The sequence below is a fragment of the Notothenia coriiceps genome, unplaced genomic scaffold (genome assembly GCF_000735185.1).
Source record: "Notothenia coriiceps isolate Sejong01 unplaced genomic scaffold, NC01 NC01_scaffold00033458, whole genome shotgun sequence".
Classification (NCBI taxonomy): Eukaryota; Metazoa; Chordata; class Actinopteri; order Perciformes; family Nototheniidae; genus Notothenia; species Notothenia coriiceps.
The window spans coordinates 860-15,769 of NW_011366159.1; the positions used below are offsets into that span (position 1 = coordinate 860).

General features: G+C 39.0%; 1 protein-coding gene across 1 annotated transcript in view; it reads left to right on the forward strand.

Annotated features, from left to right (window-relative positions):
* Positions 1-6,607: 6,607 nt before the first annotated feature.
* The window catches only part of LOC104961589 (LMBR1 domain-containing protein 2-B), a 10,596-nt gene continuing 2,293 nt past the window's right edge, over positions 6,608-14,910 (forward strand). The window contains exons 1-14 of the mRNA XM_010789904.1: positions 6,608-6,715; positions 7,863-8,080; positions 8,329-8,438; positions 9,643-9,741; positions 9,908-10,075; positions 10,521-10,731; positions 10,860-10,934; positions 11,196-11,300; positions 11,392-11,575; positions 12,378-12,559; positions 12,727-12,860; positions 13,030-13,135; positions 13,307-13,404; positions 13,490-13,593. Coding sequence (XP_010788206.1) covers positions 7,907-8,080; positions 8,329-8,438; positions 9,643-9,741; positions 9,908-10,075; positions 10,521-10,731; positions 10,860-10,934; positions 11,196-11,300; positions 11,392-11,575; positions 12,378-12,559; positions 12,727-12,860; positions 13,030-13,135; positions 13,307-13,404; positions 13,490-13,593 — 1,750 coding nt within the window. The 5' untranslated portion in view covers positions 6,608-6,715; positions 7,863-7,906. The remainder of the gene's footprint in view (positions 6,716-7,862; positions 8,081-8,328; positions 8,439-9,642; positions 9,742-9,907; positions 10,076-10,520; positions 10,732-10,859; positions 10,935-11,195; positions 11,301-11,391; positions 11,576-12,377; positions 12,560-12,726; positions 12,861-13,029; positions 13,136-13,306; positions 13,405-13,489; positions 13,594-14,910) is intronic.

The window sequence follows — 14,910 nt, forward strand, 5'->3', positions numbered from 1 at the left end:
AGCACTGCTGTAACAGTATTTATATAAATATAGAGACACTCGTGACAAAAGGATGGACATCCATGATAAGCCAATATGGCAACTCACAATCAAAGTTGTATTTGATGAATATTACAGAGAATAAGATGCAAAATGTCACGCTACTCATATCAATATTCTTGCCTGAGTTTAAGAATCCTGTTGGTTTGCACAGGTGAGCAGGTGGATGTAGGAGTGAGGGGACAGGGATTGGTGGGATTGTCAGGGTTTCAGTTTTGTTGTGTCTAGTTTTGAGGTTATTTTGCTGTTCTGTTCTCTCTGTCATGTTTTCCTCCTTGTTTCTTGTTTCTTTTCTCCGTTAGTTTCCGTGGTGTGTCTAATTGTCAGATTGTGTTCACCCGTTGCCCTTGTGTTTTTCCTCCCCTGCCCGGCTGTTTCTCGTCTCGTGATTACCCCTCCCTTTATTTAGTCTTGTCTCTTCCTGTGTTCGGTGTCAGATCATTGTTTCTTTTTCCCGTCACTCTCCATGTCAGTCATCGTCAGCTTTTTGTATTATATCTTCCTTGTGCTTCCTTTGTGTTTTTGCCATCAGCTTTTACTATAAAGCTTGTTTTTGTTTTCTACTTACCTTTTTTTGTAGTCTGCTTTTGGGTCCTACCTTTCCCAAACCGTAACAGGGATAGTCAGAGTGCTTCGGTTGGAGAGGAGGAGGATGGCAGGTCTGTGAAGTTCCTTTAGAAATGTATAATGTTAGAGGAAGTGAGAAGGGGCTGAACGCATCCTCCTGCTAAGATGTAAACCCCCATTGGCACTTTTTTCCCATTATCTATACTGGAAACAAGGTTCCCTCCCAACTGAGACCTATTTTACATGACAACCTGCACAACTAAACAAGTAGCTTAATGCTTATTGATTGAAATAAATAAATAGAAAATAAACTGTGTGTGTGTGTGTGTGTGTGTGTGTGTGTGTGTGTGTGTGGCAATGACTTCCATGTTAAAAAAAAAGGCTTTAAAAAGCTGAATATTTTTTTAAAGTATAACATTTGAACGTTTCCCATCATGTGCTGAAAAGGCTGAATAGTTTGATATTTGAATGGTTCCTGCAGCTGAAATTAGGCTGAAGGAGTTAAATAAAGATATCAAATGTAAGCAGTAGTGATTGAATGTTTACAAGCACCTGTGTGTGTAAACCCAGAGATCAAAGGTTTCCATGGTGTCTGCTCTGATTGGATGATGTCACTCACATAAATAAATAGACAATAAACAAATAAACAAACGTGAAAATGTTAATGGTTCACCACAGAGATTTCAAGTCACAATTCTTTCATAGTCATTTCCAACAAATGCAGACCATTTTCAGATAACAAATGTGTCTGGAAAATGTCTCGACATTGGGCATTATGCAGCAAAATTGTTGTTTAACAATTGGGGAGATGCACTCAAAGAAAAGCTGTACGAAGAAGACGTCCAGCTTTAGAGAAATGGAAGTAGTGTTGAATAAACGTATACACAATAAACTCACACCAATGAGTTGTATGTCCGCCATTCAGAAGCCAATCACCCTGCAATGTTTAAATGTTTTTATGGTTTTAATTGGGATCAGTGGACAAATAGTATTTCTTTAGCCCATTAAATTAATATATCAAACATTATAATTACTCAAAAACATATAAATATCTACATTTTAAACAAAATGTATGTTTTTGTAGCCACCACATTGGTTAACCCAAAATTCTAAGGATTGGAAGAAATAATGGATTTTAACCTAATAAGAGAAAATGTATATCCATAAATCCTCTTGCATGAGGCCCATTGTGTTTGTGACAGCAATACTGACAGACCAGATTCCTGGCTTTCCCGTCATTAAACCTCAGTTCATCTGGAAAGCTTTAAATAAGCACCCCACCATTCTTCACACTCACCGCAGCGACCCATATGGCACCCGTCACACAGCTATCCCAACAAGCAACACCGGACAACAGTAGCTTTTGTCTCGCTGTCCCCGTGCTACGTAGTGATGGGGTCAGCAGGAGAGCACTACTTGTAAATTGAAGAAAGAAAGAAAGGGAATCTGGCATCCTATAAAAAACAGAAACAACAGAGAAGCAGGTGAATGTCACATTGCCATGGATGCTGTGTAGAAAATGTGTGGACTTTAGTTATATAAATATACTTGTCTACTTGTGTGGGGACATAAATATGTAAATCAAGGGTCATAGAGAATATACAAATGTTTTGTGTGCTTCTGTTACAAAATAAAGCATGTTTTTAAAGTTTCTTTAGATTTGTACTTACTTTACTTGCTTTACCTCTGTCAGCTTAAAAGCCTGCACCGCCTTGAGTACTTTAGTTAGATGGTTGGTCTCAGTTCCGTTAAATAGATTACAGGAGGAATGTGGAACAAAATGGGTTTCGGTTTTTCCATCCAAATGCAACTATCTGTTCGCTCATTGTTGGCCATAGGATCCATGAGCCTGCAATGGTATCTTTTGGGATTGATTTTTAAGGGATCCAATGACATACCTGCAAGAAAACTATATTAATTTGATGTGTTTTATGTTTGAGCCTTGATAAAAGAGGAAATACTCCTTGCGTGTTGCTCCCATCCTTCGTCAATTTTATGTAAAGATCTGGAGAAGATATTTAGGCACTCTTATTTTGGTAGAAGATGAGGAAATTGGGTCTGACAGTTTTTCAATTTCAGCATCTAAACTGCTTTTGTACTGTAGATTATGTCATTGGCAACCTATAGGCTTACTTTTGCCGACACAAGCTTTCCCAATCTCATACACACACACATACACAGATGCATGTTTTATACACAAATACACACAGGCCAATCAATCCCTCAATCTCAGCACCATTGAGAAAATGTAGCTGCCGGGCTGCTGTACCAGGCCAGTCGTTTCAGATGGGAGTGGTCCCCTCTCAGGGGACTGATGTATCCAGGACAGGTTATCAGATCCGCAGGCTACAGTGGCCCTCTAGGGACACACAGAACTGGGGCCACATTGTTCACCAGCATCTTTGTGCACAAGGGTTTCCCATGGATCAAATGTTACAGACTTCAAACCCAAGGGTCTCAGCGCACTCATAGCTGTTTTTCAATGAGCACGATGGGAGATGAGGCTGTTCACACACCGTTTCTCACTGGTTTCCCAGTGGCTGCTCGCCCACAACATGAGGGGAGTTATGGTGGTGGGGTTGAACACATGGTGAAGAATACCTTGAGGTGCTGAACTCTGAGGAAAAATAGAGCGAGTAAAGGCAGTGTCAGGGACAGAGGAAGTCTAGACACTCAAAGGTAGATTTGACCACACAGGTAGACACTTTTGTCCTGCTCCCTAACAAGGAATCCCCTATGTTCAACACCTCTGGTGTAACAGAGACAAATGAAACGTGTTTAAAAAGGCAAAAAAACGTACTGTAGGTTTTATCATCTCAAGGGTTCAAACACATGAAGTGTTTTTGTGGATAAGAATAGTAGACTTTGCAGACTTTGTAGACATGTTTCATGTTATAGTGTGTCACCATCTCGTAGAATTATTACCCCAAAAAAGTATCTGAAAACCCACACTTCTGTATACAAAGTCACAAATTAGCTTAAAGAGCAGCGCTGTTGCATGTTAGGACATCTACAAAGTGCATGCACCAGTGTGACATCAGACATCTAACATTCCTGGTTATCATGTGACTAACAAAGCTAAGCTAGGAGTCCAATCTGTTGGTAATGTAATATAGTTGTTTTTCATTTTTCACATGTGCAAAGTATTAGAAGTAGTCAAAAGTTAGTGTTTGTCGTATGTTTAGCTTTGCAATGTTGTTCCTGTTTTAGCCATTTGTCTATGTGTATATACATATAAAGCAAGAAAAAGCCAAAGTATAATTACTTGTATGTGTTTACAATTAATAATAATAATTTAATTTATATAGCGCTTCTCATCGACAAATCTCGAAGCGCCAATTACTTGGCCATCAGGTTAAAGCTTGAAGCTGAAGCTATAACTGATTCAATTTAGTCTTAATTATTTTTTTCCTGAATTTAAGTGCATACTGCATGTCTCTATGTCTCTGGTTAATACAAATATACGTTCTTTTCTGTTGTATTGCTATCACCATTTAACTTCACTCTGTCCTAATAACATTGAATCTGAGATCACAAGGCTCTTGATACAAGGTTTGAGTTTCCAAATAATCTTTGCCATGTTGTGCCAAGGGGAGTGAACAGAAACCTCCGTCTTTGTTGAAGATGTGTTTGGCGCTCTCAAAGATTTAAATATGACACCTTTCTTTTTTGTATTATAAACAAAAGGTCAAAGAAGCCCATCTTTCTTTAAATGAGAGATTAAAGTAATTAATGACAATAGAATGAAAAAAGAGAAGACAGTATTATGAAGGAGGTAGTCTCATATTATGTTTCAGTCTTCTGAGCTCTGAATGTCTGAACTCTCAAAAAAAAGTCGTTGGATTAAACTATGATAATTGTTCTCCCCTGACTTTCATTCATAGCATGAATTACAATTCTAATGTATTATTATAACTAAAATTAGGAAGACAATGAAAAGATTTGAAACTTGAATATTAAATATTGTCAAGAACGTATTGCTTTTCTCAATGATTGTTAAAAGGTAGACTGGTTTGTCTCTCCACTGTTCGCGGTGGGATGCTGAATTAGTTTAAGGACTCATTTATTACCTCCATCTAGTGGTGAAAACTGTAACATACCATTTACAAACCCATTATATTCAATGCAATTCAACAGTAGAAATGCCACTGGCAATAACAAAAAAAGGGCTCGATCAGAGAGTGATGATCAGAGAGTTAAACAGATTTTTCAGAGTATGTGTGAGCATAAGTATCTTGTTGTCTGTGTGATCCAAAAATATTAATAACAGGGCTCAAACTGACAAAGACAGTTCAATAAATGGAGACTAGATGTTGTTCCCCCTGGTTCACAATGCTACAACTAAGGATGTAATAAGGCCATTATAGGCTATGATTAGTCACACTACTTAATCCGAGAGAAAGAGAGAGAGAGAGAAAGAGAAGTGGTTAAGGGGTTAATGGGTTAAGGTGAGCGTGTAGGCTTGTAGGCTGACAGATGGCCCCACTAAGCACCTGTCAATGCAGCCAGGTTTTATCTGCTTTGTAACTGTTTGAATCCGGGCAATAAGCCTCGCACAGCAGGAACAAGACAGCGACAGAGAAACAGAGACCAGAACCAGACCAGTGTAAAAGAGCAACACCGCGAATGGACTGCTGATCTATGGAGCTTACTTAAACCGATTAATGAACCAAATGGAGCTGTTGGACAATCTCCTTGATGACTTGCCAGAATCTATGAACATTTTTGGGTCCGTTTGGATGGATGCGCTCGGTGTGTCCACAGCAGTTGGAGGCTGGTCTGTTTGTCTGAATATTATAGAGCATCTCTGCCTGGACCTGATGAGCCAGATGGACATTTTACTGGAGCACCGGGCTGTGTGCTTCAACCTGCTGGGCCCACTGTATGCCGACGACCCATATGTGTGGATGTTCTCCCATAACTGAAATGGACTGAAGAGGATTTTCTTTCTCATTTGGAACATTTGGACCATGAGGAAAATGTAAAGCTCTTCACCACAACAGAAACAACGTTTGGACTTTTGAAGTTGCCTCTATTTTTGGACAATTAAAACAAGCTAGAAGGTTGAAAACACTGAAATCAATTAATTGAGACTTTTTAAATCATTTTTCACATTTACATCTGCATACAACAATCGGAGACTAAATGTGGTATTAAAAAAAGCAGAACTGAAAAAGAAGAATTGCTGAGAGAAGTCGTGTTAGTCATTCATATTGGATAAGAAGTGTCTGGGAACATATTTACATCTTTGACTAGACATTTATCAAGACTTATAATCAAGATTCATGCACTTTTTGCTGCTAATTACAACTGGAAGCATATAAATTCAGATGTTATTATCTGAACTAAAAGCCAGTGGGGAGTGCATCATAATGTAATGTTTATACATGTGTGTGTAATGCCATATTTCAATGTGTGTACATCTCAATAAGATAAGAATCTGAAATAATAGTTTGTATCGTGCAATAAAATGTCACAGCATAATAAAACTAGGCCAAAAAAAGTTATTTTGTCCTCAAAAGTATTCATCCTAATGTCACAGCTTTTGATGATCACTTCATCACGGGTTTTTAACAATCTTTTATCAATCTTCACACCATTATAATTTTTCAATATCGCTTTTGTCAGATTTTCTTCAATACCCTTTTGTCATTACTAAAGTTTTAGAGTGCATATACTGTAATGTTGATTAATGATTTTTCTGTATGACATAATATTCATGTATACGAAACAAATAAATCAGTTGCTTTTGTACAACTTTTCATATTTCTTTTAACAGACTATTAATATAACAATGTATACCATATACAAAACATGTCTATAAGTGGAGTCTTTCTTCATGGACCTACAATGTCAATATTTACTTAGGGCTGCCCGATTGTATGAAAGGTGCTATTTAAATAAAGTTGAGTTGACTCGCCTACATTACCCAGAACTCCTTGAAGTATCAGAGAGAGAGCGCATGCGTGCACGTCATGTGGTTTTTACGTAATGTAGTTTCAAAGGTTGTGTACATATTTCGGACTCCACGTCTAAGGAACACGATGTGACAAGAGATTCAGACAGTTAACCGCTTTACAAGCTTCAGCCTGAGCAGAGAAACACAGAGGTAAGATGGATCACTTTTTGTAGTTCATTTATTCACAGACTGTTTGTCCACAGACAGATTATTAACCGACGATCCGAGACCACTACCGAGACCAAGGCACTGCTTTGTTGTCCCATCAGTATGACCACAGTGCCCTCATGACAGAATATAAACCATCCACAGCGTTGGTGGTATACATAAAAGTGATGGTAGTCAAAATAAATGATATTACATTTCAGCGAGCTGTCAGAAAGAAAAAAAACGGAAGATATTGATGTACTGTTCGACTGGTACCCGAAATAGCCTACAATAAAGAACATTTCGAACCACACCTTTATTTAATCTACAAAATAGCCCATATTGTACGAGTACTTTCTTTGTTTGAACATCTAATTACTGGTTTTAAACAAACATAAAGTGTATTTGCAAGGTTTACATATTTACAAGTTGTCTACCTAAATATAATAGAGGAATTAATATTTGTATGTTTCAATTTCAAAGAAACTATAGTTTGGTTTATGTTTCTGATTATTCCAGATACTCTTTAAAATGAATAACACTTTTTAATTCATCAAAGTGAACATCAAGTCTGCATCACTTGCTGCCACAGTGACATCGTTGTTATTTTGCGCTTGACTCTTTTAATGCTGTAGTGAAAAGCTTGTACTTTATTTTCTTATAACATTACAGCCTGGTAACGCATGTTGACATTATACAGATAATGAAAAGCATGTAACAAAACATTTCCACTTTTCTAAAACACAACTGCATTATTTGCAGATGAGTAGCATTAATGTGATGTACATGTGATGTGTACTTCCACTATTTTATCAGTTTTATTGTGTTGCACTGTGGGAGGAGCCTGTGACCCAAGACACTGTAGCTAAGTACAAATGAAAATAAAAGCCTTGAATCTTGCATCTTGTAGCACATACACATGCAAAACCACTGGTATGGTACTTTAACACCCAAACGTATTTTATATATTTGTACATCCGTCTTTCTTTGTTCATCTTCCCTTCTTATTTTCGCATGTGATCATTCACTGCTCTCTCCCTCCTCTCCTCTGTGAAAGTGGTCATACTGCCTTTCTATGTTATCCAGCAGATAAAAGCAGCTGATATGCTCTCAGTGTGTCTCTGTGTGTATCTCTCCCCCCCCCCCACAGTGCGTCACCATGACTCCTTGACGGCTGTGTGTTAATTCCTCACCATGAGTGCTGCTGCGCTGGGTGTAGTGGTCGTAGTGGTTTTCTTCTTGGCTCTCTACCTCCTCCAGCGCTATGGAGACCTGCGGAGGCAGCAGCGGATGGTGCTTTTGGGCACGCTGCTGTCCTGGTACCTCTGCTTCCTCATCGTCTTCATCCTGCCGCTGGACGTCAGCACGGTATGAAACCATTGCAGCTGTTTAAATGCAACAATGTCTTTTTGTATAGTTTTTTGGATCTTCTCAGGGTAAAAAAATGATTAATGGGACGTCAGTCTGTTTGTATAATCTGTTTAGAATAATCTGTGTTTGAGCTCTGTGTGTTTATTTGTTTTGCCTCCAGCATCCTACCTGCACCATTTAAAAGCGATTAATAGACTTCATCATGGAGTGTGTTTGCCTGACTGTAACCTCTGCTCCTCTTTTAGACCATCTACAAGCAATGTATACTCGACAATGGAAATCAACCTTCTCCTGTAACTCAAGCAAGACAAAGCAATCAGACGAAAAACAAATCCTCAGTTAATCCAACTCTCAGGTAAATAAGATAATGTTTGATGTTTTAGACCAGGGGTGTCAAACTCAAGGCCCGGGGGCCAAATCCGGCCCTCGACTTCATTTCATGTGGCCCGCAAGAGCTTGCAAAGAATACAATATGTTTATTATACGGTTACATGCCACTTTACAGAAGCAGGTTGCCAATACACTACATGTCCCACAATGCATCTCGTTTTGTGACATGCGCACTGAAGAGACTTGCAATTATTTGCCCTGGACTTCTGCTTTCAGACGTAGTTAATCACTAAGTTATTATCCTATCCGATAATAATCCAATTCAGAGACAATAATGTAATATAATACATTATATATATTATATATTTATATATGTATATTTATATAGTTACAACTCGCCCTTTGAGTGCAACCATAATGTTAATGTGGCCCGCGATGAAATTTTGTTTGACACCCCTGTTTTAGACCATTTCAAGGTCATGTTTTCCTCCAATACTATCCAACATGATACACATAATAAGATACATAAAAGTATGATGAAACCACTATGTTTTAGTCATTTCAACTACATTTATACGTTACCGATATCCAAGCTTCACATGATTTTGGACATTTGTAACCTGAAAAGCTGGCAGTGGGGTTTTCTATACTCCGCTAGTATTTGTTTTATTGTGAGTGCTTCATTCAAAAGGGTTTCCTGTTTGATTTTTTTTGTAACCTTAATTCATCAATTTATTTGTAATAATACAGTTGTGGTCATGCCCTCTGCACTAGACTGTCTGGTGATAAAGCGTCTTTTTAGATTTAAAAGCTTCTAGCTGGATGAACAAACTGGGTTGATAACAAGGTTAATGCATCAACAACTAGTAAATAAGGGCTGTTTCCTTCATCTCACTTATCTCCATGGTATCATGCAGATAGTATTGGTGTCGAGTTTTATGACTTTTTGTCTGAGAAGTCTGCCTCCACCCCAATACAATGAAGTTGAATGAAATTCTTGTATGTATATACTAAAGCATTAAAAAAGTACACTCATAATATTCTGCAGCAATATGTCTTTCATTAACAGTACATAGTAAATAGTTAGATTTTTCAGTAACTTCCTAAATCAATTCCGGACATTTTAAAAATGTCAAAAAAGAGACTGTGGTAGACAGCTATGCTCAAAGTGTGTTCTCGTAAAGAAATGCCACTGTATGTACACATGTATTCTTACATTTTTCTCACAGTATACCAAAGGTTTGTGAGGAGCCTTGGAGTTATATCCCAGATGGCATCCTGCCAGTGTTCTGGAGAGTTGTATACTGGACATCCCAGTTTCTTACTTGGTAAGACACAAACACACACGCATACACACATACAAGCACACATGCACAAGACTCAAACACTGACGTGTGTGTGTGTGTGTGTGTGTGTGTGTGTGTGTGTGTGTGTGTGTGTGTGTGTGTGTGTGTGTGTGTGTGTGTGTGTGTGTGTGTGTGTGTGTGTGTGTAGGCTGCTGTTGCCCTTCATGCAGTCGTATGCACGGTCGGGAGCTTTCTCCAGAGTTGGAAGGATTAAAACAGCTCTCATTGAAAATGCTATCTATTATGGCACCTACCTCCTCATCTTCATCTCTCTGCTCATCTACGTCGCTGCTCACCCACAGTGGCAACTCTCATGGTAAGTTAAACGTTTGTCAATTCAGGTAGCATTTTTAAATTCTGCTCATGTACATCATTTGTTCACAGTATTTTGTTCTTATCTTATTGTATTACATTTCTTTGTATATTAAAACAATGTTTTATAATAATAAAATAGTTGTTACAATTATTTGTATGTTAGTTCTATATTTGCCTTCATTTTACAACTTAATTCCTCTCACTTTGTTTATGTATTCACCATTATACACCAAAACAAATTCATTGTATGTGTAAACCTACTTTGTAATAATAATAATAATGCATTACATTTTGTATTAGAGCGCTTTTACAGGTGCTCAAAGCGTTTTACAATTACACATTACACATATTAGACATGTAAGAGTCATTACTGTAAATAAACCTGACTCCGATGATGTTCTGTGGTTTAGTTCTTTGATTAATTAAAATGTTTTTAACTTGTGCAGGAGACAGCTCCAGACCATCGGCATCACAGCCGCCAACACCTGGGGCCTCTTCCTCCTGGTGCTGTTGCTGGGCTACGGCCTCGTGGAGATCCCGCGCTCTTATTGGCTCTTATCCTCTTACGATTACCTGCTGGCCAAAACCTATTTCAAGGCAGCAAAGGTTGCCACTGAGAAAGCCTCGGCGGAGGAGAACCTAGCAGATGTAATGGAGGTGAGATTTAATCTCCAAAGCTGATCTGTTAGAGTATTCCACCAGGTGCTGAAACTGAAAGTGTTTAGGGAATTGCTCAGAACTTTTTTTCATAATTTAACATGAACAAAAACATTTACTATTATCAGGAGGTGGCAGATGTCCATGAAGCTATCAGGTTCAACCACGGTCTCAGGAAGTGTGTGGACACCATTATTGGAAAGGTAAAATACCAATTTGTTTTCTTTTTATGTGTAAGTCCAAAGTTGAATGCTGCATTCACAGTTTTTACATCCGGGCTGTGTTTTTATTCAAGATTCAAAGGTTTATTAGCATAACATATACACTACTACGGTGTGATAACAAGACACACAAATACATGCAAAAATAAGAAACAACAATAAAAACAAAAATAGTGCAAGTTCAGGTGTTAAATATAGTCTTATGGCCTGTAGGATGAAACTGTAAGTGTGATCTCATTTCAGTGTCCGGCTGAGTACCAAGAAGAGTTGGTGAGAAATGCAGAAAGTTCCCGGGGTGAGCAGAACGTGCTTCCCACCAAAGGAGGCCTGTTTAAGCTTCATAAAAAGGTAAATATTATTTGTAATATTTCAGTTTGGTTTTGAACAAACAATGCAAACAATTACATGATATTGTTACTTGTGTGTTCTTGTGTTTCAGGTCATCTCTGCAGTGCAGAGACAGGGTCAGACCCTGGTTCAGTGGTCCATCTTGTTAGAGCAGGCCTTCCATCTAGAAGATGTAGCCAAAAGCCAGACCAGCCCGCTCCGACACTTCACTCACAGCTTCCCCTCAGAACAGAACCACGGCTGGGTCCGACGGTTCATTTACACTCCTACTGTGGGTGAGTCCAGTCAGCGCCTAAACCTCAGATACATAACGAAAGTACTCTTAAAACTTCATTTAGATGAATTATGTAGGTACTTAGGATTGATAATTTGCATTTTTTTTGGACCTTATTTATGCCCCTACATTCCACAAGTAAACGTTGTTCTCTACAGGACTGTAAATATCTTGCTGGTGTCTTGGGTTTTAATTAAAAAAAAATTCTACAACTGATCAAATTTCTCATCAATAGTAGATCATTTGGATTCTGAATGCTACTATTTTTTCATTCCAGTCAATCTGGCCTTCTAATTTTTATGATTGTAGACACAGCCTGCCGGATAAATGCCCTTAACTACCTGCTTGAATAGAAAGGTGTACTCTATTTTCCAATTATCAAAGGTTAACATGTATTACTTTTTCAACAAGATACAACATATCAAGGTTCAAGGCTTTTTTATTGGTCATACGAACACAAAGTCTTTTTTAAAGAAAATTGTATTCTTATATTGTATGGCCCTTATTCTGTAAGACCTGTGCTGAAGTTTTACTTTTTTTGCACATTTTGTTTTCTTCAATAATTCAATAATGGCTTTATAACGACCTTATATATCCCAGAATTTTCCTAATTTTATTAAATTAGTGGGTGGGTTTCACTGCTTGATAAATGCTGTTTAACTCTCTTTGGCATACTCTGCATTACATGTCTTCTTAATACTTAAAAAGCATGATGCATGAAAAGAGATTAAGTATGAAATACTGTTTCCATACCTGCAGCATGTACTCATGCACCAGCGTGTGTATGTGTGTCCCCCTCTCAGAGTGGTACTGGGAGTGTGTGTGCAGGCAGGGTTTCTACAGGCTGCTGGCAGTGCTGCTGTGCCTCCTCTCAGCAGCAGTGGTTTGGTCTGAGTGCACCTTCTTCAGCACGCACCCTGTCCTCTCCCTCTTCGCTGTCTTTGTTCAGATGGCTGAAAAACATCACAACTACATCTGTATCGAGGTAGGCATGTATTCAGTAAAACATAAGCTTTATTAAGCTACCTTATGTCCTGTGGAGGTAATTTTGTGGTTCATAGTTCCAATATGGATATTTATGATCTCATGTCTCGAACATTATATTGAAGTAACACCCTTGTCTTTCTCCTTTTTTTTGTTTCTCTCCACCAGATGGCGTGCTTTGTCAGCATCCTCTTCCTGTGTTTCTGTGTCTACTCAACAGTGTTCAGGATACGAGTCTTCAACTACTATTACCTGGTGCCACATCACCAGACTGACGCTTACAGCCTGCAGTTCAGCGGCATGTATGTTCCCGTCATAATATAAGATAATTAGTCATTTCTTTCACTTTTATAGGAGGCATACTGAAACGTATAGAGCACAATCTCAATAGAGGATCACAGTCTGTACCACCATTTGTTAAACTGCTGTTTTATGACATCGGCTTGCTTCTCTTTGTTTCTTTCTTCTCAGGTTGTTCTGTCGTCTGACCCCACCTTTGTGCCTCAACTTTTTGGGCCTGATTCACATGGACTCTGCTATCTCACACCAGGACAGAATACAGACATCCTACACCTCTGTGGGTTTCACACAAACAAGCACATACCAACAGATTCATAGTATCAAAGACATATAATGCAGACTCATTTAAGTGTGTCTTTATAGAAAATATTTGTAGGAATAACAACATTTCTTTGGGTCGAAATAAATGGAGTGATGCAATGTCTCTCTTTTTTTGTCCCTCTGGCAGATCATGGGCTCTATGAGTGTTTTATATTTTATATCTGATGGGTTCTACATCTACTATCCCATGTTGGTATTGCTGCTCTGCTTTGCTACTTATTACAGGTAAGCCATTAACCACTTACAACTAAAAACAGTTGTTCAAACGCAATGAACAGTGTCTTTTTGTATTGTGTGTCTGTGTTTGTAGCCTGGGCTCTCGCTGTTTGAACCTCCTGGGCTTTCATCAGTACATCACTGACGACCACTTGACCTCTGACTTGGTGGATGAAGGCAGGGAACACATCAGAAGAGGTATTTTTATCACAACTCTCTCGCTATTTATGATTCATCTGCTCAAAGGTGCAGTATTTGTTTGGCTTTTGTGTTTAACTTCATTATGTTATACAAATGAGCCACATTTGAGAAGCCTCTGTCTATCATTTCTTCCTTTATGTGTTTCAAGTAAACTTAATTGTTAGATTTACTTTGAATTTCTTATACCTCAATTCATATTAAGTTCAGTCACACAACTCACGTGTTTCTTTAACATGTTTATTAGAAGCAGCATATAGTTGAGTTTGATGTCTAGGCTCGGGCCTCATCACTCCATAGATATACATAGCAGCATGAGTGATGATTAAACAACTAACCCCCGAGCCTACAGGTGGAAGCTGGGGTGGAAGCTGGGGTGGTGGTGGGGCAGACAGGCAACAGCGACGTCGAGGTAGCTTCAGCAATAGCAGCAGCAAGCAATGCATGGAGAGAGATCTGGCAGGTTAAATAGAGCGGCATTTTAAGGATAACTCTGTTTGGTTGGTTGTAGAGTGGCAAGAGACGTTATGTATGAATGCAGCATAAGTGCTCGAGTTGACTGCCTGAACTAGCTCGCAGGCTTCGCCCCATATGTGTCATGTCCAATAAACTTATAGTGAAAGTTTATTCTTTATGTTAGAGTTGTCATGTCCCTTTGTCTTGTGCTTTATGTCTATGCCCTTAATTATTTCTTCCTCTCATTTCAGGCCTCCACGCTCCCCGCCCCTTTCTGTCTCCTGCGTCCTTGATTATTTTCCCCGCCCTGATTGTTTCCAACTGTGTCCCCTTTACCTGTGTATATATTGTGTTAGCTCCCTCCTGTTAATTGTCAGTTCGTTGTCTCTCGAAGACCACGTATCGGCTTACCTCACGGACCTTTCACGGACCTTTCACGGACCTATGCTATAGATGGCGACCTTTGGCTCCTCAGCATCTCCTCTTTGTACGACGTCACTCACTCGTGTCGGCGACTTGGAAGACGACGGTTTCATCTAATTAACCCCAGCAGTGGCTACAAACATCAAGGGGAGAACCGACGACCAATCTATAGACGGTGAGGGACGACGTACCACCGGTATACGACGGAGAACAACGGGTTCTGCAACCGGGACTCTCGCCTATCGCAAGAATTAGACTAGACTCAGCCGACTCCAAGTAAAACTACAGTCAAGCATGACAGTTCCCACTTGTGACTCCGTACTTGGAGTTAACGTGCTGAGTTTTGAGTCTGAGGTCTATCGCAAAGTTTATTTCTGAAATGACCTTAAAACCGTTGATCATTATTTATTCCTTTTGTTTGGTGAGAAAGCTCTTTTG